At 51.8% G+C, this 21,733-nt stretch overlaps 1 protein-coding gene across 6 annotated transcripts; it reads left to right on the forward strand.

The window, feature by feature from the left end:
- The first annotated feature begins 271 nt into the window (after window positions 1-271).
- On the forward strand, window positions 272-8,441 carry LOC129022961 (glutathione S-transferase theta-1). Of its 6 annotated transcripts, none has more exons than XM_054469350.2 (5): window positions 272-464; window positions 2,804-2,891; window positions 5,093-5,243; window positions 7,582-7,758; window positions 7,963-8,441. In XM_054469350.2, the coding sequence occupies exons 1-5, from the start codon at window positions 353-355 to the stop codon at window positions 8,155-8,157; spliced, it is 723 nt and encodes a 240-aa protein (XP_054325325.1). In that variant the 5' UTR covers window positions 272-352; the 3' UTR covers window positions 8,158-8,441. The 6 variants fall into 6 exon arrangements, with proteins under 6 accessions (XP_054325325.1, XP_054325330.1, XP_054325326.1 ...); XM_063662886.1 differs by having other exon boundaries at window positions 446-464; window positions 5,154-5,243; XM_054469351.2 differs by lacking the exon at window positions 2,804-2,891 and having other exon boundaries at window positions 314-464.
- Window positions 8,442-21,733: the final 13,292 nt, after the last annotated feature.

Raw genomic sequence — 21,733 nt, forward strand, 5'->3', positions numbered from 1 at the left:
GGGGACGGTGGGAAATTCTGACACACGCTTCAACACAGATGCACCTTGAAGACATTATGCTAAGTGAAATGAGCGAGCCAGGCACGAAAGGGATGAGACTGGGGCCTCTCTGTGCGTCCCCCTGAGGGACAACGGTCTCTTGGCCACCCGCCCTGATCCCGCAGGAGCCAGACGGGCCCAGCCCTGAGACAGGCCGCCCGCCGCTCGCAATTGGACTAAAGAGTGTCCCAGGCGTCCGTGCCGCCCAATAGGGCACCGCGGTCGGGGGGCGTAGCCGCAGGGGCGTGGTCTGAGGTCGGCGACTCGAGTCCTGACTCCCTCTGGTTTCCGGTCTGGTCGGTCGGTCCCCGCTATGGGCCTGGAGCTGTACCTGGACCTGCTGTCCCAGCCCTGCCGCGCTGTTTACATCTTCGCCAAGAAGAACGACATTGCCTTCGAGCTGCGCATGGTGGATCTGATTAAAGGTAGGTCCAGCCTCGGGTTTGGGGAACTGAAAAGTCAGGAAGGGACAGGTAGGCATACATAGCTTAGGGAACTCCTCCCGGCGCTACCTTCTTCCTGGGGCCATTGCTGGTCTGGTTTGGAGACCTAACGGAGAAAGGTGAGCCAGCAGGGAGATCCAAGAGTCGGGGCTCCCCAAAACTCTGCTCGGTCTCACGGAATAGACCACTGGGTTCCCCTGAGGCCGAATAAAGGGGTGGGGATCATGAAGAGAAGCGAGACCGGAGGACAAAAACGGGCGCCGCTGGGTGCAGGGGCACACGCCTGTAGTCCCAGCAACTCCAGAGGCTGGAGTGGGAGGATCGCTTGAGCCCAGGAATTCCAGGCTGCAGTGCGCTATGATGCTGTCCTTGAATAGCCACTGCACTCCAGTCAGGGCAATCTAGCGAGACCCCGTCTTAAAAAAAACAATTAAAAAACAAAATGAAAACAGGTGTGACCTCGGCCTAGGGAAAGGCGGATGAGAGAGGTCAAGGGTGCCAAGTGTAGAGACTGGGACAGCATCAAGTCCCTTCTTTGTGGCCCAGCTGCTGAAATTCTGCAACAGCAAACAGCTCAGGATGTGACTTTCCATCCCTGCCCTCTGCACTCCTCCAGTCTGCATTGGGGTCCCTCTTTTTCCCTTCCTTCCTCTGCTCTTCCTGTTTTGCCTCTGACCTTGTCCTTGTCCTCTACTTTTTTATTTTTTTTTTGAGACAGAGTCTTGCTTTTGCTTTGTTGCAGTGCAGTGGCATGGATCTCGAATCACTGCAACCACTGCCTCCCGGGTTCAAGTGATTCTCCTGCCTCAGCCTCCTGAGTAGCTGAGATTACAGATGTGTGCCACTATGTCTGGCTAATTTTTTTGTATTTTTAACAGACATGGGATTTCACAATTTTGGTCAGGTTGTTCTCAAACTCCTGATGTCAAATCATCTGCTGGCTTAGCCTCCCAAAGTGCTGGGATTACAGGCATGAGCCACTGTGCCTGGCCCAAGGCGTTTTGTTTGTTTGTTTGTTTGTTTGCTTTTGAGACGGAGTCTCGCTCTGTCGCCCAGGCTGGAGTGCAGTGGCAGGATCACAGCTCACTGCAACCTCTGCCTCCTGAAACCTTGTCCTCTGCCTCTTGTTCCTGCTGGGGAGGTAGGTTGCCCCAGGTGGTTGATGCTGGGAGCAGCAGGGGGACCCTGGGGCTTGGTGAGCCCTACACCCTGTTTTGTTTCTCTAGCATGCCTCCAAGGCCCTTGAGGACTCAGCTAGCAGGCCCAGGCCCAGGCCCAGTGCAGGGTGGGGTAGTAGGAGGGGTTGGAAGCAGAACCCAGGTATGGCTGGCGGGGCAAGTAAGGCGACTCTACTTGGCTAAGCCTTCTGCCCAGGGCTCCCACTCCATGGCTAGCCCTCTGCCTGAAACTTCTCCACCTAATGTCTTCTGGAAACTGCCCACGGTCCTGCACAAGGACTTCCTCTGCAGAGTGTGGAGCAGAGGAAAGGGAATGGAGGACAAGAGGATGTCCAAGCTGGTTGTCAAATATAGTGGTGCAGAGGGAAGCGTGTTTTACCAGGAGACAGAGGAGGGTTTTCCTGGTGAAGGAACAGTCTGAAGGGAGGGTGAACAGAGGGTAGCAGGCTGGGCACGACGGCTCACACCAGTAATCCCAGCACTTTGGGAGGCCAAAGTAGGAGGATTACTTGAGGCCAGTAGTTCAAGACCAGCCTGGGCAACATAGTGAGACCCCAACTGTAAGGGGAGTAAAAGGTTGGGGCACGGGGGGTGGTAGCAGGTATGCTACACACAGCTCCACAGTGCCCAGGGCAGGGTGAACAAAGGGACACGGTGGGGCCAGTAGAAGTTGCTTCTAAATAGGTAGATACCAGAAAAAGGCCACTTCTCTGTGTTTCATGACCCTGCCTTAGAGTTAATGGTGGAAGGGACAAGGTAGGAAGTCAGTCCCCTCAGGTGACCTATCGTGCAGTTTGGGGTGCTCTGATTGTGAATTCATGAAGCTGGCAATAGTGGAAAGAGGAGGTGGGTAGGGTGCGTGCAAAGGTCCAGGAACCACAGTGAGCTCTGTTGCAGAGGGGCAGCCTGTGGGAGGAGGCTGTGCCTACAGGACTTAGCAAGGGGTGTTGTCTATTTTGTACCAGCCAGTGGAGTGGCCTCCTCCTCCTCCCGCAGGGGCCCTTCCAGTCTTTGCCAACCACAAGTGCAGACTGGTGGGAAGAAGAGCTGTGAAACTGGGGCCAGAGCATTGCAGGGAGGGGCACAGGCCATGGCGGGCTCAGCGTTCTCCTCCCACCACCCACCATGCTGGACTTTTCCCAGGTCAGCACTTAAGCGATGCTTTTGCCCAAGTGAACCCCCTCAAGAAGGTGCCAGCCTTGAAGGACGGGGACTTCACCTTGACGGAGAGGTAACTGGGACCCTAGGACTACTGCCAGGCCTGCTGGAACCATCCTGTTCTAATCCTCTATTTCATAGACAAGGAAACTAAAGTCTTCAGAGGCAGAGAGTCTCTGTGCCCCGCATCCTGCAGAGAGTCAGTACTGGACCCCAGGCCCCTGCCTTCCTACTATTCCAGTTCACCCTGATGATTAGAAAAGCAAATATCTACTTTACTTCCACACCAGTCCTTTGGTTGCTGGTGAGTGGTGAGAGTATCCTTGAGACAGGGCACGCCAGAGGAGGATGGCAGCTTTGCCCACCATGGGGCAGGCCTCTGGCCAAGCTTGTGTGGCGATGGCTCAGTGGCATCTGGGCTGCCCGGTGGCTCCATCTCTGGGCTGCAGCTTCCCGGGATGGGTCTCCCCCATGGAAGAGTCACCAGATATGGATGTCTTACACCACAGCTGGTCCCAAGAAGTTGAATCCTCTTCAGGAAAGGCCAACCTTTCCCCAGTTCTGCCCCTTTTGTCACCAGAGTCACCCTTCCCATAACAAGGAGAACCTGGAGTTTGTGCTTTAGAGCTCATCTCTGAAATCTCAGGATGGACGCACCTCCGATGAATTCCTCTGACATTCTGCCAGGGCCTTTCTTCCTCCCTGGTGCCCCAGGTATCCTGAGTCCTTTTGTCACTCAGCGTTGTGACCCCCAGGTACCAGCCAGAGTCAATGTGCAATCTCTGCATTTCTCTGTCACTACTCTCACCTTCAGGAGGTCTGTGGCTCACAGGGACCTGCAGCCCTCCTCAGAGGTGGCTTGAACAATTGGCTGGGAGCAAAAGGAGCTCCTGGGCACCCTACACAGACAATGGAGTCGTTAAGCTGGGACACGCGTGTAGCCCCAGTTTAAAAGAGAATATAGGCCAGTGGCAGATACAGAGGTTTTCTGCCCTTTTGGCCTGCATGCCCAACCTTTGGGAAACCCCAAGTTCCTGAAAGCTTTTCTGTGTCTCCAAATGGACACAGCCTGTGTCCTTCCAGGTCCATGCTCATTTCATCACCATGGCGGCCCTCAAAACCCAGGGAAGGAGGAGAGTGCCAGGGGGCCTTGTCTGTTCTGTTGTTCTAGGATCCTGCAGCTGCAGGAGTGCTTCCTGAGTGGTGCTTTAGGAAGCCAAACTACCCCAGTCGGCTTAGATAGGAGCTGATTCTTGGCAGAAAGAATGATAGAAAGAACAAAGGGACATGGAAGCCTTTTTGAACAGTCAGGCCATCAGAGGCTGGTCGGAATCCCAGCAGGTGACAGTGGATACAGAATGGAAAGAACTGAGCTTCTTTAAAGCTCAGCTTTGATGCCCCATCCTCCTGGAAGCTCTCTCTGGTTCTCTGATCAGAAACTGTCTCTAAACATTTGGCAAGACATTCTGTTGTGGGATTTTGCCTGGTGGTAGGAAAAGCTTGGATATTAGCCTCAGAAAGATTCTCAGTTCTGCCATTAAGAGCTGTGTGCCCTAGGGCAAGTCTCTGCCTTTCTAGGCCTGGTTTTCTTCTCTGGAAAATGAGGCTAATACTTTGGCAAATTGTCAGAAAGGTTAAAGAAGTGTGCTAGGCACAGTGGTTCATGCCCGTAATGCCAGCGCTTTGGGATGCCAAGGCTGGAGGATTGCTTGAGGATAGGAGTTTAAGACCAGCCTGGCAATACAGTGAGATCCCATCTCTACAAAAAAGAAAAAAAGTAGCCAGGCATGGTGGTGCACTCCTATAGAAATTGAAGCTGCAGTGAGCTGAGACTGCACCACTGCACTCCAGCCTGGGTGACTGAGGAAGACCTTGTCTCCAAAAAAAAAAACAAACAACAAAAAAAAGCCAGGTGCGGTGGTTGCTCATACGTGTAATCACAGCACTTTGGGAGGCCAAGGTGGGCAGATCACAAGGTCAGGAGTTTGAGACCATCCTGGCTAATACGGTGAAACCCCGTCTCTACTAAAAATACAAAAAATTAGCCGGGCGTGGTGGCACGCACCTGTAGTTCCAGCTACTTGGGAGGCTGAGGCAGGAGAATCACTTGAATCCGGGAGGTGGAAGTTATAGTGAGCCAAGATCGCACTACTGCACTCCAGCCCGAGCGACAGAGCGAGACTCCGTATCAAAAAAAAAAAAAAAAAAGCGACTATGTATAAAATACCCAGCACAGTGCCCTTCCCTTACCCATCATGACCCCCACGCCCACAGTGTGGCCATCCTGCTGTACCTGACGCGCAAATATAAGCTCCCTGACCACTGGTACCCTCAGGACTTGCAGGCCCGTGCCCGTGTGGATGAGTACCTCGCATGGCAGCACACGACTCTGCGGAGAAGCTGCCTCCGGGCCTTGTGGCATAAGGTGAGGCTGGGAGTGTGGGGGGCGGCAGCGAGAGCATTCCCCAAAAGTGCTCAGGCACCAGTTTCTTCTTTTCAGTTTTGGATTATTTCTACTGACCTGACTTTGCCTTCACAGATTCTTTCCTCTGTTGTGCCAAATTGCTATTAAGCCCATCCAATACATTCTTTGAGATATGTATTTCTCAGCTCTGGAAATTCCATTTGGTTGTTTTTTAGAATTTCCACTTCTCTGATGAAATTCACCATCTGTTCATCCATTTTATCTGTCTTTTCTTGTAAATTCTTTAACATATTTATCACTGTTACCTAAAAATCTGTCAACTAATTTCAACATGTAGGTGTTCTGTGGGTCTGGTTTTTTTGTTTTGTTTTGTTTTTGAGACGGGGTCTCACTCTGTCACCCAGGCTGAGTGCAATGGTGCCATCTCAGCTCACTGCAACCTCCACCTCCCAGGCTCAAGCGATTCTCCTGCCTCAGCCTCCTGCGTAGCTGGGATTACAGGCACCCACCAGCACACCTGGCTAATTTTTGTATTTGTAGTAGAGACCGGGTTTCACCATGTTGGCCAGGCTGGTTTCGAACTCTTCACCTCAAGTGATTGGTCCTCCTTGGCCTCCCAAAGTGTTTGGATTACAGGCATGAGCCACCATACCCAGCCTATGGGTCTATTTCTATTGATTTTTTCTCCCTCTTGATTATGAGTCATATTTGCCTGCTTCTTTGCATGTCTCATGATGTATTATTATTATTTTTTATTTTTTTGAGACGGACTCTCACTCCATTGCCCAGGCTGGCATGCAATGGGACAATCTTGGCTCACTGCAACCTCCGCCTCCTGGGTTCAGGTGATTCTCCCACCTCGGCCTCCCAAGTAGCTAGAATTACAGGCACCTGCCATCATGCCTGGCTAATTTGTGTATTTTTGTAGAGACGAGATTTCGCCATATTGGCCAGGCTGGTCTTGAACTCCTGACCTCAGGTGATCCTCCCATCTCGGCCTCCCAAAGTGCTAGGATTACGGGTGTGAGCCACCGCACCTGGCCTCATGATGTATTCTTGTGTGCCAGACATTATGATAAAAGAAGAGCAGAGATTAAATTGCATAATAAATACCCCCAAGAAAGGGCTTGCACTTCCCTTTGTCAGGTAGCCAGGATGTGAGGCTGTTCTAAGCTAATCAGGAGGTGGGCTGGGTTGCAGGTTTAGTTGGTTTCAGTTTATCTTTGGTTTCAAATATCTTGAATGTGAGATCAGGTCACTAGCTCAGTCTAGCATGGCTTTGGAATCTAATCACCAACTACGACCTTGCTTATAAGATCTCTCTGCTTTTCATCCCTGCCCCTAGTTCCCAAACTGCTGCTCAGTCGGAAAAGCCCATGCCTGTGAGTCTTTCTCCCAGCTTGCTTGGGCCCAAGGAAATGAAATTGGAATGAAAGTAGCTCATCTAGGAACAGCTTATGCCTCTCTGGAATTTATTTCATTTAGTCAAGTGCTGTCCGATAGAAGTATAAAGTGAGCCACATACGTAATTTTAAATTTTCTAGTAGGCACATTTAAAAAGTAAAAAGAGTCCAGGCACGGTGGCTCATGCCTATAATCCTAGCACTTTGGGAGGCCAAGGCAGTGGATCACCTGAGGTCAGGAGTTTGAGACCAGCCTGGTCAACATGGGGAAACCTTGTCTCTACTAAAAACACAAAAATTAGCTAGGCTTGGTGGCCTGTGCCTATAATCCCAGCTACTCAGGAGGCTGAGGCAGGAGAATCACTTGAACCCAAGGGGCAAAGTTGGCAGTGTGCCAAGATGCTGCCACTTCACTCCAGCCTGGGTGACAAGAGATGAACACCGTCTCAAAAGAAAAAAAAAGGTAAAAGGAAATTGATATATTTTACTTAACACAATGTGTTGAGAATATTATCATTTTGGCCAACAAGTACAAGAAAAGATGCTTGGCCGGGCACGGTGGCTCATGCCTGTAATCCCAGCACTTTGGGAGGCCGAGGCAGGCGGATCACAAGGTCAGGAGATTGAGACCATCTTGGCTAACACGGTGAAACCCCGTCTCTACTAAAAATACAAAAAAAATTAGCCGGGCATGGTGGCGGGAGCCTGTAGTCCCAGCTAATCGGGAGGCTGAGGCAGGAGAATGACGTGAACCCAGGAGGTGGAGCTTGCAGTGAGCCGAGATCACCCCACTGCACTCCAGCCTGGGCGACAGAGCAAGACTCAGTCTCAAAAAAAAAAGAAAAGATGCTTAGCATCACTAATCATTAGGGAAATGCAAATCAAAACTAACTTCCTACCCCACTAACTCCCAGCTTTACCTGCCCAATCCCCAGATGATGTTCCCTGTTTTCCTGGGTGAGCCGGTATCTCCCCAGACACTGGCAGCCACCCTGGCAGAGTTGGATGTGACCCTGCAGTTGCTCGAGGACAAGTTCCTCCAGAACAAGGCCTTCCTTACTGGTCCTCACATCTCCTTAGCTGACCTCGTAGCCATCACGGAGCTGATGCATGTGAGTGCTGTGGGCAGATGGACCCACTAGGCAGGGGGCCCTGGCTAGTTGCTGAAGTCCTGCTTATGCTGCCACACCGGGCTATGGCACTGTGCTTAAGTGTGTGTGCAAACCCCTCCTGGAGATCTGTGGTCCCCAAATCAGATGCTGCCCATCCCTGCCCTCACAACCATCCATCCCCAGTCTGTCCCCTTTTCCCCACAGCCCGTGGGTGCTGGCTGCCAAGTCTTCGAAGGCCGGCCCAAGCTGGCCACATGGCGGCAGCGCGTGGAGGCAGCAGTGGGGGAGGACCTCTTCCGGGAGGCCCATGAGGTCATTCTGAAGGCCAAGGACCTCCCACCTGCAGACCCCACCATAAAGCAGAAGCTGATGCCCTGGGTGCTGGCCATGATCCGGTGAGCTGGGAAACCTCACCCTTACACTGTCTTCAGCAGTCCACAAAGCATTTTCACTTCTAATGGCCCATGGGGGCCAGGCCCAGAAAGCAGGAATGGCTTGCCTAAGACTTGCCCAAGTCCCAGAGCACCTCACCTCCCGAAGCCACCATCCCTACACTATCTTCCACAGCCGCCTGAAAGCCACAATAAGAATGATGCACACTGAGGCCTTGTGTCCTTTAATCACTGCATTTCATTTTGATTTTGGATAATAAACCTGGGCTCAGCCTGAGCCTCTGCTTCTAACTCTAATGTGTGATTTATTTGACTTTCCTCTGTCCCAGACCTGGTCATGGTCTCTATCCAAAAGACAATCCCCCTTGCCAGGCCGTGTGGGTCAGCTTCCCCCTGATGTTTGCCAAGAGTGAAATTAATAAATGTGGCTGAGGCCAGGCGCGGTGGCTCACACCTGTAATCCCAGCACTTTGGGAGGCCGAGGCAGGGGGATCACGAGGTCAGGAGATCGAGACCATCCTGGCTAACACGGTGAAATCCCATCTCTACTAAAAATACAAAAAATTAGCCGGCGTGGTGGTGGGTGCCTGTAGTCCCAGCTACTCAGGAGGCTGAGGCAGGAGAATGGCGTGAACCCAGGAGGCGGACCTTGCAATGAGCCGAGATCGCGCCACTGCACTCCAGCCTGGGCGACCTAGCAAGACTCCATCTCAAAAAAACAAAACAAAACAAAAAAAACGTGGCTGAGTGTGGTAGCTCATGCTTATAATCCTAGTACTTTGGGAGGTCCAGGTTGGGGGGATTGCTTGAGTCCAGGAGTTCAAAACAAATTTTTTTTTTTTTGAGACAGTGTCTTGCTCTGTTGCCCAGGCTGGAGTGCAATGGCATGATCACAGCTCACTGCGACCTCCGCCTCCCAGGTTCAAGCGATTCTCCTGCCTCAGTCTCCTCAGAAGCTGGGATTATAGGCACGCACTACCACACCTGGTTAATTTTTGTATTTTTAGTAGAAACAGGGTTTCACCGTGTTGTCCAGGCTGGTGTCAAACTCTGTACCTCAACTGATCTGTGCACCTCCACCTCTGAAAGTGCTGGGATTACAGGCGTGAGCCACTGTGCCTGGCTCCCCAAAAAAATATTTTTTCAGAGATGGGATCTCACTCTGTTGCCCAGGCTGGAGTGCAGTGGCACAGTCATGGCTCACTGCAGCCTTGACATCTCAGGCTCAAGCAATATTCCCACCTCAGCCTCCTAAGAAGCTGAGACCACAGGTGTACCCCACCACACCCAGCTAATTTCTTTTTTATTTTTGTAGATACAGGGTCTTGCCATGTTGCCCAGGCTAGCCCTGCACTCCTGTGCTCAAGAGATGCTCCCGCCTCTACCTCCCAAAGTGCTGGGATTACAGATGCCAAGACACCGCATGCAGCCAAAAGAATTTTTTTTTTTTTAATTAGTCAGGCATGGTGGTGCATGCCTGTAGTTCTAGCTACTCGGGAGGCTGAGGTGGGAGGATTGCTTGAGCCCAGGAGTTCGAGGCTGCAGTGAGCTCTGATTGAGCCATAGCACTCCAGCCTGGGGCAACAGAACAAGATACTGTCTCTAAAAACACACAAAGAAACAAAACAAAACAAAACAAAACAAAACATTTCCTGTAGCCTTCTAACTATCAGAGAAAGTAGTTTATCTGACCGCTCACGGCCCAGCAGCATCCCACATTTGTTGGCTGTACACATGGTGACCAAACAGTCAGCTGAGTTAGCCTCCCTGGACATGACCCTTACTGGTTTTTGGTGTGTGTGCGTGTGTGTGTGTGTTTTCTGAGAGGGAGTTTTGCTGTTGTTGCCCAGGTTGGAGTTCAGTGGCGCAATCTCACAACCTCCACCTCCCGGGTTAAAGTGATTCTCCTGCCTCAGCCTTCTGAGTAGCTGGGATTACAGGCATGCACCACCACGCCCAGCTAATTTTGTATTTGTAGTAGAGACAGGGTTCTCTGTGTTGGTCAGGCTGGTCTCGAACTCCCAACCACAGGTGATCTGCCTGCCTCGGCCTCCCAAAGTTCTGGAATTACAGGCATAAGCCACTGCGCCGGGCCGACTCTTACTGTTTTTGTTTTGTTTTGCTTGCTTTTTGGTATTTTTTTGAGACAGAGTCTCGCTTTGTCGCCCAGGCTGGAGTGCAGGAGCGCAGTCTCGGCTCACTGCAAGCTCCGCCTCCCAGGTTCATGCCATTCTCCTGCCTCAGCCTCCCGAGTAGCTGGGACCACAGGCGCCCACCACCACGTCCGGCTAGTTTTTTGTATTTTTAGTAGAGACGGAGTTTCACCGTGTTAGGATGGTCTCGATCTCCTGACCTCATGATCCGCTCACCTCGGCGTCCCAAAACGCTGGGATTACAGGTGTGAGCCACCACGCCTGGCCCCGACTCTTACTGTTAATCACTAGTTTTGCATTTCTCTTGAGGAACGGGTCAGGAGAAAACCTAGACAGCAGCTCTCCTGGTCAAGACCCAGTAATTCAGAAGCCTAAATGGCATGCCTAGGTGCTTAGCTTTAAACTGTTAGCAGGAATGGAGTGCTCTGATTGTGTTTTAGAATAATATTTCGCACCTACTGCCCCTGCGCACCGGTCCTGGCCCAGGGCTAGCTCCTTGGTGAGAAACTCAAAGAAGTGGGCGCTGTGGCTGCGGTTGTCCTCGGCGGTGCCCACTACGCCGATGGAGGAGATGGACAGCTGCGCGCAGGGCTCGGTGGACCCGCTCAGCGCCATGGCCCGGCCCGGCCGTACCGTCACGTTCACCCGCTGAGGGGAACATGAAAAGTTTTACCCGAAGCTGGAGCCGGTCGGGCTACGTCTGGAGACTGTCCCGACCCGAGCGCGCGAAAGCCGAAACGCGCAGTGTTCGCGGGGACAGGGATCCCGGTACAGGCCGAAGTCCCTGAAGGTCACGTCCGGGTCATGACTGGGGAGAGCGACAAGGGAAAGACGTGCGGAGGGGGAGCCGCGGGATCGTGGAGCACGGAAAGTCAGAGCTCGGCGTGCGGAATGGGGCGGGGGGTGGTCCCTGGGGAAAGGGGTCGGGGTCGCTGTTGGGGAGGTGGAGCAGGCACAGGGCCGGACCCCTGGCCCACCAACTTCCCCTCGTCCAGTGCTGCTCGGCCCACTCTCACGTCCGCAGTTTGCCCAAGATGGAGGCAGCGGCGGCGCACAGCCGTTTCTCCAGCCCCGCGGGCACTCGGTTGGCGGGGAAATTCGTGTGCGGCTCTAGGAACGGCATGGCGGGCAGACAAACGAAAACAGCTCTGGCGGAGAAAAAGCACTGGGTACCGGAAGCTCGCGGACCGGAGGGGAGGGGCGAGGCGCTAAAACAACCTGGCTTCTCATTGGCTAGACAGAGACTTAGCGCTCCCCGATTGGCTGCCTAGGGTACCTTCCCACTTCTGCAAACAAAACTCACGTGTGCCGGCTCTGATTTCCGGAAATCCCGTCGTCTCCGCCCTACGTGTAGCCCCACCCACTACAGGTCTTCAACCCGGTAGTGGCCCCACCCTGTCTCTTCCCTGACTCTCCTGCCTGGCGTCTGGGGGATTTCCCTCTCTTCAAGCTTTCCGCGCTGTGGTTGCCTGGTTCCTAGCCCTATTAAAGGTCTGAACACCCCTAACACACAGACACACACACACCTATAGGGGTCTCCCCCAAGTTCAACCCTAATAACCAATGCAACGTGAGTTTAAAATTTTTTTTAATGATTTGCCACCATTTTGAAGTCAGGCAATTTCATGTTCAGTATGGAAATCTGCGCTTCTCTTGGGCAGTTAGGAGATGTGGTTACGCGTTGCGGACGCGGGTGGAGCTGGGCAGGTACCGTTGGGTTCACGACATTTCCCGTCCCCGCCTGGTCCCCACTGACTGCCTATGTAGCCTCTTGTGCCGGTGGTGAGCCACTGTCCACCAGGGGGTGGCAAAATATGTTATTTAAAACATGGAAATCTGTTGGTGTGGCTTAAACATGAGTCTGTGGTTAGTGTGGCAAAATCACTTGAATTGTACATTTTAAACATGATTGAAATTGTGGTCAGGCAAAGTGGCTGACACCTGTAATCTCAGCACTTTGGGAGGCCAAGAAGGGAAGATTGCTTGAGCCCAGGAGTTCAAGACCAGGTTAGGCAACATAGCAAGATTCCCTTCTTTATTTTCTACAAAAAAAAAAAAAAAAAAGAATCCGAGTGTTGTGGTGTTCGCCTGTAGTTCTAGCTACCTGGGCAGTTGAGGCAGGAGGATCGCTTGAGCCCAGGAGATCTAGGCTGCAGTGAGCTATGACTCATTTTTTTCCTGTCTCTTTGTCTGATGGGTTTCTCTTATTTTTCTTTGTTTGTTTTTGAGACAGTCTCGCTCTAAGTGGAGCTTGAGTGCAGTGGTATGATCTCAGCTCACTGCCACCTCCGCCTCCCAGGTTCAAGTGATTCTCCTGTCACAGCCTCCTGAGTGTGCCACCGCACCCAACTAATTTTTGTATTTTTAATATAGACAGGGTTTCAACATGTTGCCCAGGCTGGTCTCAAACTCCTGACCTCAAGTGATCTGCCCACTTGGCCTCCCAAAACGCTGGGATTACAGGGTTCAGCCACCAAACCAGTCCTCTCTTAAGGGTTTCTAAGAGCATCTTAAAGAACATTACTTCCTTCTGACATATCTTTTACCAAGATCCTTCCCGGTTTTTTCCTTGTTTTATGTTTAATCCATTTTTTCTTATACAACATGTCCTTGTATATGTTTTTTTGTTTGTTTGTTTTTTGAGACAGAGTTTTGCTCTTGTTGCGGAGGCTGGAGTTCAATGGCGTGATCTCAGCTGACTGCAATCTCTGCCTCCCGGATTCAAGCAATTCTCCTGACTCAGCCTCCCGAGTAGCTGGGATTACAGGCATGCGCCACCATACCTGGCTAATTTTGTATTTTTAGTAGAGACGGCGTTTCTCCATGTTGGTCAGGCTGGTCTCAAACTCCCGATCTCAGGTGATCTGCCCGCCTCGGTCTCCCAAAGTGCTGGGATTACAGGTGTGAGCTACCGCAGCTGGCATGTAGTGGTTGTTTCTTTGTTGAGTTCTCCCACTGTTCTGAGGGTTAGAAAGTCCTTTCATACTGAGACATCAGACAAACATTTATTGAAATGTCTGCTCACTTCTTCCTAGTTTGACTTTTTTCACTTCATACCTCTCCATCTCAGAATTATGTGTGTAGCAAAGTGAGGGTTTGTTTGTTTTCTCCCCCTAAAGGCAAGATTCCCAGGCAACCTAGAGTATGCAAAAGAGCATAGGATTAACTGCTCATAGCTCTGGAATTAAGGCATATTAGGGGAATCCTTCCTTGGCTCTGGTCCTTGGTTTCCCTCTATGAAACGAGTTGGGTGAATTAGGCAGTCTCTGGCATTCCAGGATTTGGTCTCACGTCTAAACAGGATTTTGTAAAGTGAAAGCAGCATCCCTTGGGCATCCCGGGAGGTGTCCCTGCCCTCCATAGCTCGCCTTCTGCCACATGGCCCAGCAGCAGCCACTCTGCAGGGCCATGTGCCGCCATGACAGGTACTCATCCCCACGGGCGCGGGCCTGCAGGTCCTGGGGGTACCAGTGGTCAGGTGCTTTGTACATGCAGTTCATACACAGCAAGATAGCCACACTGAGGGGACATAGCAGAGGCAGAAGACATGCCCTGAACACTCTTCAGCCGTTTTCTGGGGGCATTTTCACTATCCCCATGATGCAAAGGAGGAATGTGAGGCTCAGAGAGGTAAGGTAACTGCCCAGGGTCACACAGCCCTACACAGGGCCAGACTGTCATCTCGGCTAAGGGCAGCAAGGAAGAAACAAAATGTTATGAACTTCAGCAGGGGCTCAGGGAAGGCTTCCAGGAGGAAGGGGCACCCAGTGTGAGTCTGAAGAACGAGAGCAAGTTGGGTATCTCCCCAACATATCCAAAGCATGGACAGGGCCAGGAGCAAGGCCAGCAGGGAGAGAGCCGTCCAGGGGACATAGCAGCATTGCTTCCCACCCTGTCCCACCTCCCGTTCACCTATGGTGAAGGGTTGTGCAGTCTGACCCCCAGAGCTCATCATGCCTCTATGGGTGTGGGACCATCCAGTGATCCCAGGCTCTGAACGTGAATCCGGCTCCACCACGGAGGCACTATGTGACCTCGGTAAAGGATGCCACCATGCAGCCACCAACCTGGAGGCTGGTTTTGGCTTTCATTTTCCCACCCACCTCCAACCCTTCAGCAAACCCTGCAGTCAGAGTTTCAAGAAAAGTCAGAACTGACCACAATCCCCCGCAACCCTGCACCACCACCACCTTGGTCTGGGGCTCCAGCGCTGCATCCCAGATGACTGCAGTGGCTTTCTCCCCGCTGCCTGGGGGATCCTTTACGACCTAAGTCAGATCACAGTTCTCCTCTGCTCAAAACCCTCCAGCGACTCAGTCCACCTGCGGTAAGAGCCAAAGCCTTCCCAGTGTCCCATGCTCCCCTCTGTCGTGACCTCTTGCTCTTCCTGCTCACTGCACCCGCCCTGGCCCGTTGCTCTCCAGTCTGAACCCCATGCATTGTCCCACTTGGAGCCTTCGCCCTCACTCTTCCCTCCAACCAGAACACCCTTCCCCTCATGCCTTGCACATTCCTACAGCTCTCTGCTCAGATTCCACCTCCTCCAGGGAGTCTTCCCTCAACGTCCTACTCATAATGACACACACCCCCACTCTTACCCTGTTTATTTTTTCCATGGCATCCATCAACATTCGACATGTTACATGTTTACATGGGTTACTGTCAGCTCCCCCTTCTATTAATGGAATGTGAGCTCCATGAGGGGAAGGGCATAGACACATTCGCTGCTCAAGCCCCAGGGCTTAAATGGGGTCTGGCCCTGTTGGATGTTTAGCAAATAGCCACTGAAGATCGCTGAGTGGTCCCTCGACTCTCCAGGGAAACAGCACTTGCCCCACAGGATCTGTGGGCAAAATGGTAGCATTAAGATGCCTGGTACAGCTGCTCCTCAAAACTTAGAGCACGCTCCTTTTTTCGGACGGCAAGGCTGGTGGTGAGGAGGCCCGGAAGCAGACTGGGCCCTGTGGCCTTGTGCAAGTCCCTCCCCTCCTCCAGCCTCAGTTTCCTCACTTGTACAATGCAGGAGGGGACTTCTATAGCCCTTCTCAACACTGGGCACCTCTGCCTGCCTCAGCCCATTCTTCACCCTGGGGCTGGTGCAGGGCCCACAGTCCATGATCCAAGCCATCAACAGTGAACAGACAGACGACTGGCCCCACAAGGCCCGGCAGCAGCCCAGGGACCGGTTACCTCTCAGCCAAGGTGAAGTCCCCATCCTTCAAGGCCCGGCACCCTCCTCAGGGGGTTCACCTGGGCAAAGGCATCGCTGTGCTGCTGACCTGCAGGCGAGATCAGAGAGGTGAGTGGGGACAACCCAGAGTTCTCTGAGGTCTCTGCCCACCCCTACCCCAAAATCCCAGCACCAGCTTTCTGAGGCCCCTATCTGGGAGGCATCAGGGAAGAGGAGGCCTCTCTGCTAGTCACTGGGTCACAGACCCTGACCCCATCAGAAGGCCACCTTTCATGTGTCCAGCTCCTTGAAGCATGGCTGAAGGACAATTCCCTGGAGCTGTAATTCACACCCCACCCCCAGCCCGTTCCATCCATAGGTCAGACCCCTCCAGCCTCCTCCCTGGGCTCTAGGCTTGCCCCCTCTGATTCAGCTTCCTATCCCAGCTGGGGACTTAGGCCCTTCTGACCAGGCTGGGTGACCTGTCAATACCCCAGAGTCCCAGCCAAACATGTTCCCAACCCTCAGACCAACCTCATTCTTGCTGGGAATCCCTGCCCCATTCAGCCACTCAGCCTCCAGTGGCTCAGCTCTTCTTCCTTTCTTATGCCAAACTCTCAAGGCTCCCTCCCCACTGGGGGTTCCCAGGTCTGACTCACTTTCGCACTCTAGGCCAGTGCTGGAGGCCGCATTAGGTGCCTGGTGTTTGGATCAGAGGGCCTCAGTCAAGCCAGGCTCCAGTCTGATCATAGGCCTACATGTGGACCTCTTTGTCCCTCTACAGAATGGACATGCACACCCCTGCCCATTCTCCCTCCACAAACTGCTTCTGTGTCCAGCCCCTGTTCTGTAGCAGGTGACTCAAGCTGGTTGTACCAAGGGCAGCAGTTGGGAAGACTCAGCTCTGAGCAGGGTCCTCCTTCTGGCTTGCCCAGGGGGCTCTGGCTCTTCTCTCTGCCCTACTGCTCAGTTATAGCCCTGCCTCCTCCACTGAATTCTGCTTCAGCTGCATCTCTGTATGCCAGCCAGACCAGCAAATGCTGGAGCTCAGGGTGAGGGTGCTGGCCTCCCCCACTGCCCTGCCACAGGGCCCTCCAGCCTTTAGCCTCTAGGAGTAGCCCCTTCAGCTGGGTGAGAAGCCCCATGGGATAGAGCAAGTCAGATGCAGGAAAAAGAAAAGGCAGAAAAATCCCAAGAAATACATAAAAGTGAAAGAGACCCAGGGCCAGACATGCTGGTGCATGTCTGTAATCTCAACAATTTAGAAGGCTAAGGCAGACGGATCACTTGAGCTCAGAAGTTTAAGACTAGCCTGGTCTACATGGCAAAATCCCGTCTCCACAAATACCAAAAAAAAAAGGAAAAAAAGAAATTGCTGGATGTGGTTGTGTGCCTGTAGTCCCAACTACTCTACTTGAGAGGGGGAAGTGGGAGGATCACTTGAGCCTGAGAGGTCAAGGCTGCAGTGAGCCAGGATCATGCCACTGTCCTCTAGCCTGGGCTACAGAGTGAGACCCTGTCAAAAAAAAAAAAAGGGAAGAAGGGAAGAGACCCAGGCAGAGGTAAACAAGGACTGCTCCACTTAGGAAACAAGGAGGTAGTTTCATTGTTTTTTCCAATCACATCGGATGAAGATATTCTGGCCCCACTCCATTTCCCTACCCTCCTGCTGCACCTGCTCTACCCCCTCTTAACCTGTATTTTGAAGAATGCTTTGTATTCACTAAGCAAAGATGAAGGCTCTTAAAATCAACAACCAGCAGGGCATGACAACTCATGCCTGTAATCCCAACACTTTGGGAGGCCAAGGCAAGAGGATCGCTTGAGCTCAGGAGTTTGAGACCTGCCTGGGAAACACAGCAAGACCTCCTTTCAATAATAATAATAATAATAATAATAATGATAATAAATTGGACGGGCATATCGGTGGGCACCTGTAGTCCCAGCTACTTGAGGGGCTGAGGTGGGAGGATCGCTTGAGCCTGGAAGGTCGAGGCTGCAGTGAGCCATGATTGTGCCACTGCACTCCAGCCTGAGTGACAGAGTTAGATCCTGTCTCCAAAAACTAAAAATAATAAAATAGATAATTATGTAATAGTTTCCACACCGGAGAGTCTGATTCTTCGTGTTAGTCTGCATTCTTGGCCCAACTGCAAAGCAGCGGGGAGAGGCAGGGATCCGCGGCCAATATTCCCCGGACCTGCCTGCCCAGCCCAGCTTTGGTCAGCTCCACTGTGCGAAGCTCAAAGGGGATGCCGTTCTTCTTGGCGAAGATGTAGACTGCACTGCAGGGCTGGGACAGCAGGTCCAGGTACAGCTCCAGACCCATGGCGGGGGCGACGGAGTGGGGCGAGGGAGGGCAGACCTAAACCTAGGGGATGGGCCCTGGGGACAAGCCCGGGGATAGGCCCGGGAACAGGAACTGTGGGCAGGAACGACTGGTGGGGGGCAGCGGGCAGGAACGGCTGGGTAACCAAGCCTGCAGCGGTGCACCTCACTATGAGCCCAGAGCCCGGCCACGCCCTCCTTGCTCAAAGGTTGACTCCGGAGAACTTTGGGCCAATCAGTGGTGTGTCTGCTCTCTCCTTTCTGGGAATCTAGGCTGGGGGTATCTTTCTTTCTAAAAGGGAAGAGGAGAAAGGAGGTGCAGCAGCCTTCTTACCCAGTGCCTGGCCCAGTGCCCAGGATGGAGGCCAGAGGGGAAGGGTGGCTGGCTGCCTGCAAGGCTGCCAGCCCCATACCTCATGAAGGAATGAGCTGTTCCTCCCCAGTCCTGAGGGTCATATTTATTACACTCCAGCTAATGCCTCCCCCAGATGGCTGAGGCCCTGTGAGGCCTATCCAGAGGTTTCCAACAGTGCCTGGCATTGCGCAGAACTTTCTACCCACTATTCAAGTGCAACCCTAGGGCTTTTGATGCCTGTGGCTGTGACATTCCCATTTCCCAAGGGAGCCTCCCAAGGCAGGAAAACCCTATTCCCAAATCCAAGATTCAGAGAAAGACCGTTGGCAAGAGGATGGTTACTGGAAAACTTGAGAATAGCTTTGCTTCTCTGGTTCCCCATGGTTCCCACCTGCTGCCTTTTTTGAGATAGAGCCTCACTTTGTTGCTCAGGCTGGAGTGCAGTGGGATGATCATGGCTCAGTGCAGCCTCGACCTCCAGGGCTCAAGTGATCAGGTGATCATCTCACCTCAGCCTCCCAAGTAGCTGGGACCACAGGCATCACATCTGGCTAGTTTTTAAATTTTCTTTTCTTTTCTTTTCTTTCTTTCTTTTTTTTTTTTTTTTTTGAGACGGGGTCTCACTATGTTTCCCAGGCTGGTCTCCAACTCCTGGGCTCAAGTGGTCTTCCTGCCTCAGACTCCTGCAGTGTTGAGATTACAGGCATGAGCCACTGCACCTAATCCCATGGTCCCCATTGAAGACCTATCCCCCCGCAGAAGAGTGCCTTCCCGGCCTAGTGCTGCAGCTCTCTCCAGACTGAGAGGAGCCACATTCTCCTGCCCCTTCAGTTGCCCACCCCTTTTCACGAGTCACCTTTGGCCGGGATTACTGCAATATCCAATCTCCTTGCTTCCTCCCTGGCTGCCTTCCAGCTGCAGCCAGAATATTCTTCTTTTTTTTTTGAGATGGAGTCTCGCTCTGTCGCCCAGGCTGGAATGAGTGGCGCAATCTCGGCTCACTGCAAGTTCCGACTCCCAGGTTCACGCCATTCTCCTGCCTCAGCCTCCCAAGTAGCTGGGACTACAGGTGCCCACCACCACACCCAGCTAATTTTTTGTATTTTTAGTTGCGATGGGGTTTCAACATGTTAGCCAGGATGGTCTCGATCTCCTGACCTAGTGATCCGCCCGCTTCAGCCTCCCAAAGTGCTGGGATTACAGGCGTGAGCCACCGTGCCTGGCCTGGAATATTATTCTAAAACACAATCAGAGCACTCCATTCCTGCTAACAGTTGAAAGCCAGGCACCTAGGCATGCCATTTAGGCTTCTGAATGACTGGGTCTTGACCAGGAGAGCTGCTGTCTAGGTTTTCTCCTCCTGACCAGTTCCTCAAGAGAACTACAAAACTACTGATTAACAGTAAGAGTCGAGCCAGATATGGGCTGGCCTCTCTGGTGTTGCTGGAAATCCTTGGCATTCCTTGACTTGTAGACTTGTTTTAAAACATACCCGGGATTTTGGCTTCATTCAGGTATGGCGAGGCCACAGATCAGAGCTGACAGCCATTTAAAAGATAGTTTGTTACTCACAGTTCCCAAGATGACAGGGGGTACATGCCACACCATGCAGGGCCATGGGGAAGCACCAGGGTCAGTCAGGAGGCAGAATGAGTGAGGGCAAAAGGTGGACAAAAGGCTTTACTGTGTTTTTTGCAAGAAGGCAAGACAGGGTAAACAGACTTAGGACTGGCTAGTTTGAATAATTGTGATGGGCTCTGGGTTCTAGGAGTGGTCCCTTGTTAGCTGGTACCTGTCCCTGGAGTGATTTGGGGCAGGAACCTGCTGGAAGGTGGCTGGTAAAGTTATGTTGGAGATACGAATCGGTTGATTGGCACATCAAAGGCACACCATAAGCAAATCATTTATTCTCTGTAGGAATTAGCTGGCCCAGGGAGGGGCAGTCTCTCTTGGATCAGTAAGGCCTCAAGATGTCAAAGCAATCTGGGCATGGTGGCTGAGGCCTCTAATCCCAGCACTTTGGAAGGCTGAGGAGGGAGGATCACTTGAGCCCAGAAGTTGGAGGCCAGCCTGGGCAGCACAGTGAGACTGTCTCTACAAAAAGTTTAAAAATTAGCACGGTGTAGTAGTAGTTCCAGCTACTCTGGGGGCTGAGGTGGGAGGATCACTTGAGCCCAGGAGGCCGGGGATGCAGTGAGCCATGATCGCACCACTGCACTCCAGCCTGCACTCAGCAAAGTGAGATTCTGTCTCAAAACAACAACAGCAACAACAACAACAAAAGAAGTTAATAGCTTAGCTTCTGCTGTATTCCAAAATTGTTGCACCCTGGACACACTGACAGCCTCAAAAGGAGGAGTTTGTGTGATCATTGGTGGATAAGGCTGTTCTGTGTAAATCCATTGGGACAAATAGTGCGTAAGCTGCACCTGTTAAAGAACAAGCTAAACACTCTCCATCAAACAAAAGAGGTGCATTCGTTCTGCTGTACTGACCTTGTCCCAGCAATGGGATGTGGGTTTAACAGGATATGGGGAAATGTGCTCACACCTGTTCCTTTCAGCTTATTCATTCCTATTCTTATCTATGTTCTTTTCCCTATTTGTAGATCCCTCGTTATTAATCTGGCTCTTATCTCCATAGCCACCAACTCAGCTTTTAATACGTGAAACTTCTAGGAAAGTCTGCAGCAGGGGAAATGAAGGAATTAAAGACATGTCACCCCAAATATACTGCTTTGGAGTATTAATTATTTTGAGTTGAAGGCACTTGAGAAATAGCACATGCCGGAAAGACTCTCTGACCTGCCCTTTTCTATCTAAGAATAGGCCACACAATTTCCCATAAGAAAGCACCCTCCCTTTACTAGGAAGAGAAGAACATTGTCATCACAAGTGACTATGAATCAAGGTTCCAATGGATCTGTATAAACACACAACTAAAATAATCCTTATCTTCTAATTTTGCCCCCCATGTATGTCCTAGTCCCTTCTCCACAATTTACTGCGTATAATCCAAACCCTTTTGTCTTGTTTTTTTTGTTTTTTTTTTTTTGAGGCAGAGTCTTGCTCTGTCGCCCAGGCTGGAGTGCAGTGGCGCGATCCCCGCTCACTGCAAGCTCTGCCTCCTGGGTTCACACCATTCTCCTGCCTCAGCCTCCAGAGTAGCTGCGACTACAGGTGCCTGCCACTGTGCCTGGCTAATTTTTTATATTTTTAGTAGAGACGGGGTTTCACCGAGTTAGCCAGGATGGTCTCCATCTCCTGACCTCATGATCTGCCCGCGTTGGCCTCCCAAAGTGCTGGGATTATAGGCGTGAGCCACTGCGCCCGGCCTTGTCTTAAAAAAAAAAAAAAAAAAAAAAAAGTATTGTTTTTCTATCTAAAAGATAGAAACTTTTTCTACTTTAGTCACTTTTTAGGCCTTCATTCTCTTGTGAAAGTACCCATGTACACTGAAAATTTAGCAAAACTTGAATGATTTTCTTCTGTTAATCTGTCTTATTTCAGTTTTATTCTTAGGCCCAGACCTCCAGAGACCCTAAGAATGTAGAGGAGATTTTTTTTCCTCCCCGGTA

Source organism: Pongo pygmaeus, chromosome 23 (genome assembly GCF_028885625.2).
Source record: "Pongo pygmaeus isolate AG05252 chromosome 23, NHGRI_mPonPyg2-v2.0_pri, whole genome shotgun sequence".
Classification (NCBI taxonomy): Eukaryota; Metazoa; Chordata; class Mammalia; order Primates; family Hominidae; genus Pongo; species Pongo pygmaeus.

Excerpts from the sequence above, each read along its gene's own strand:
- LOC129022961 (XM_054469350.2), top strand. The coding sequence starts at position 353 with ATGGGCCTGGAGCTGTACCTGGACCTGCTGTCCCAGCCCTGCCGCGCT. Across the intron at positions 5,244-7,581 it reads TCCGGGCCTTGTGGCATAAG|ATGATGTTCCCTGTTTTCCT; the intron begins GTGAGGCTGGGA and ends CCCAATCCCCAG. Across the intron at positions 7,759-7,962 it reads CCATCACGGAGCTGATGCAT|CCCGTGGGTGCTGGCTGCCA; the intron begins GTGAGTGCTGTG and ends TTTTCCCCACAG.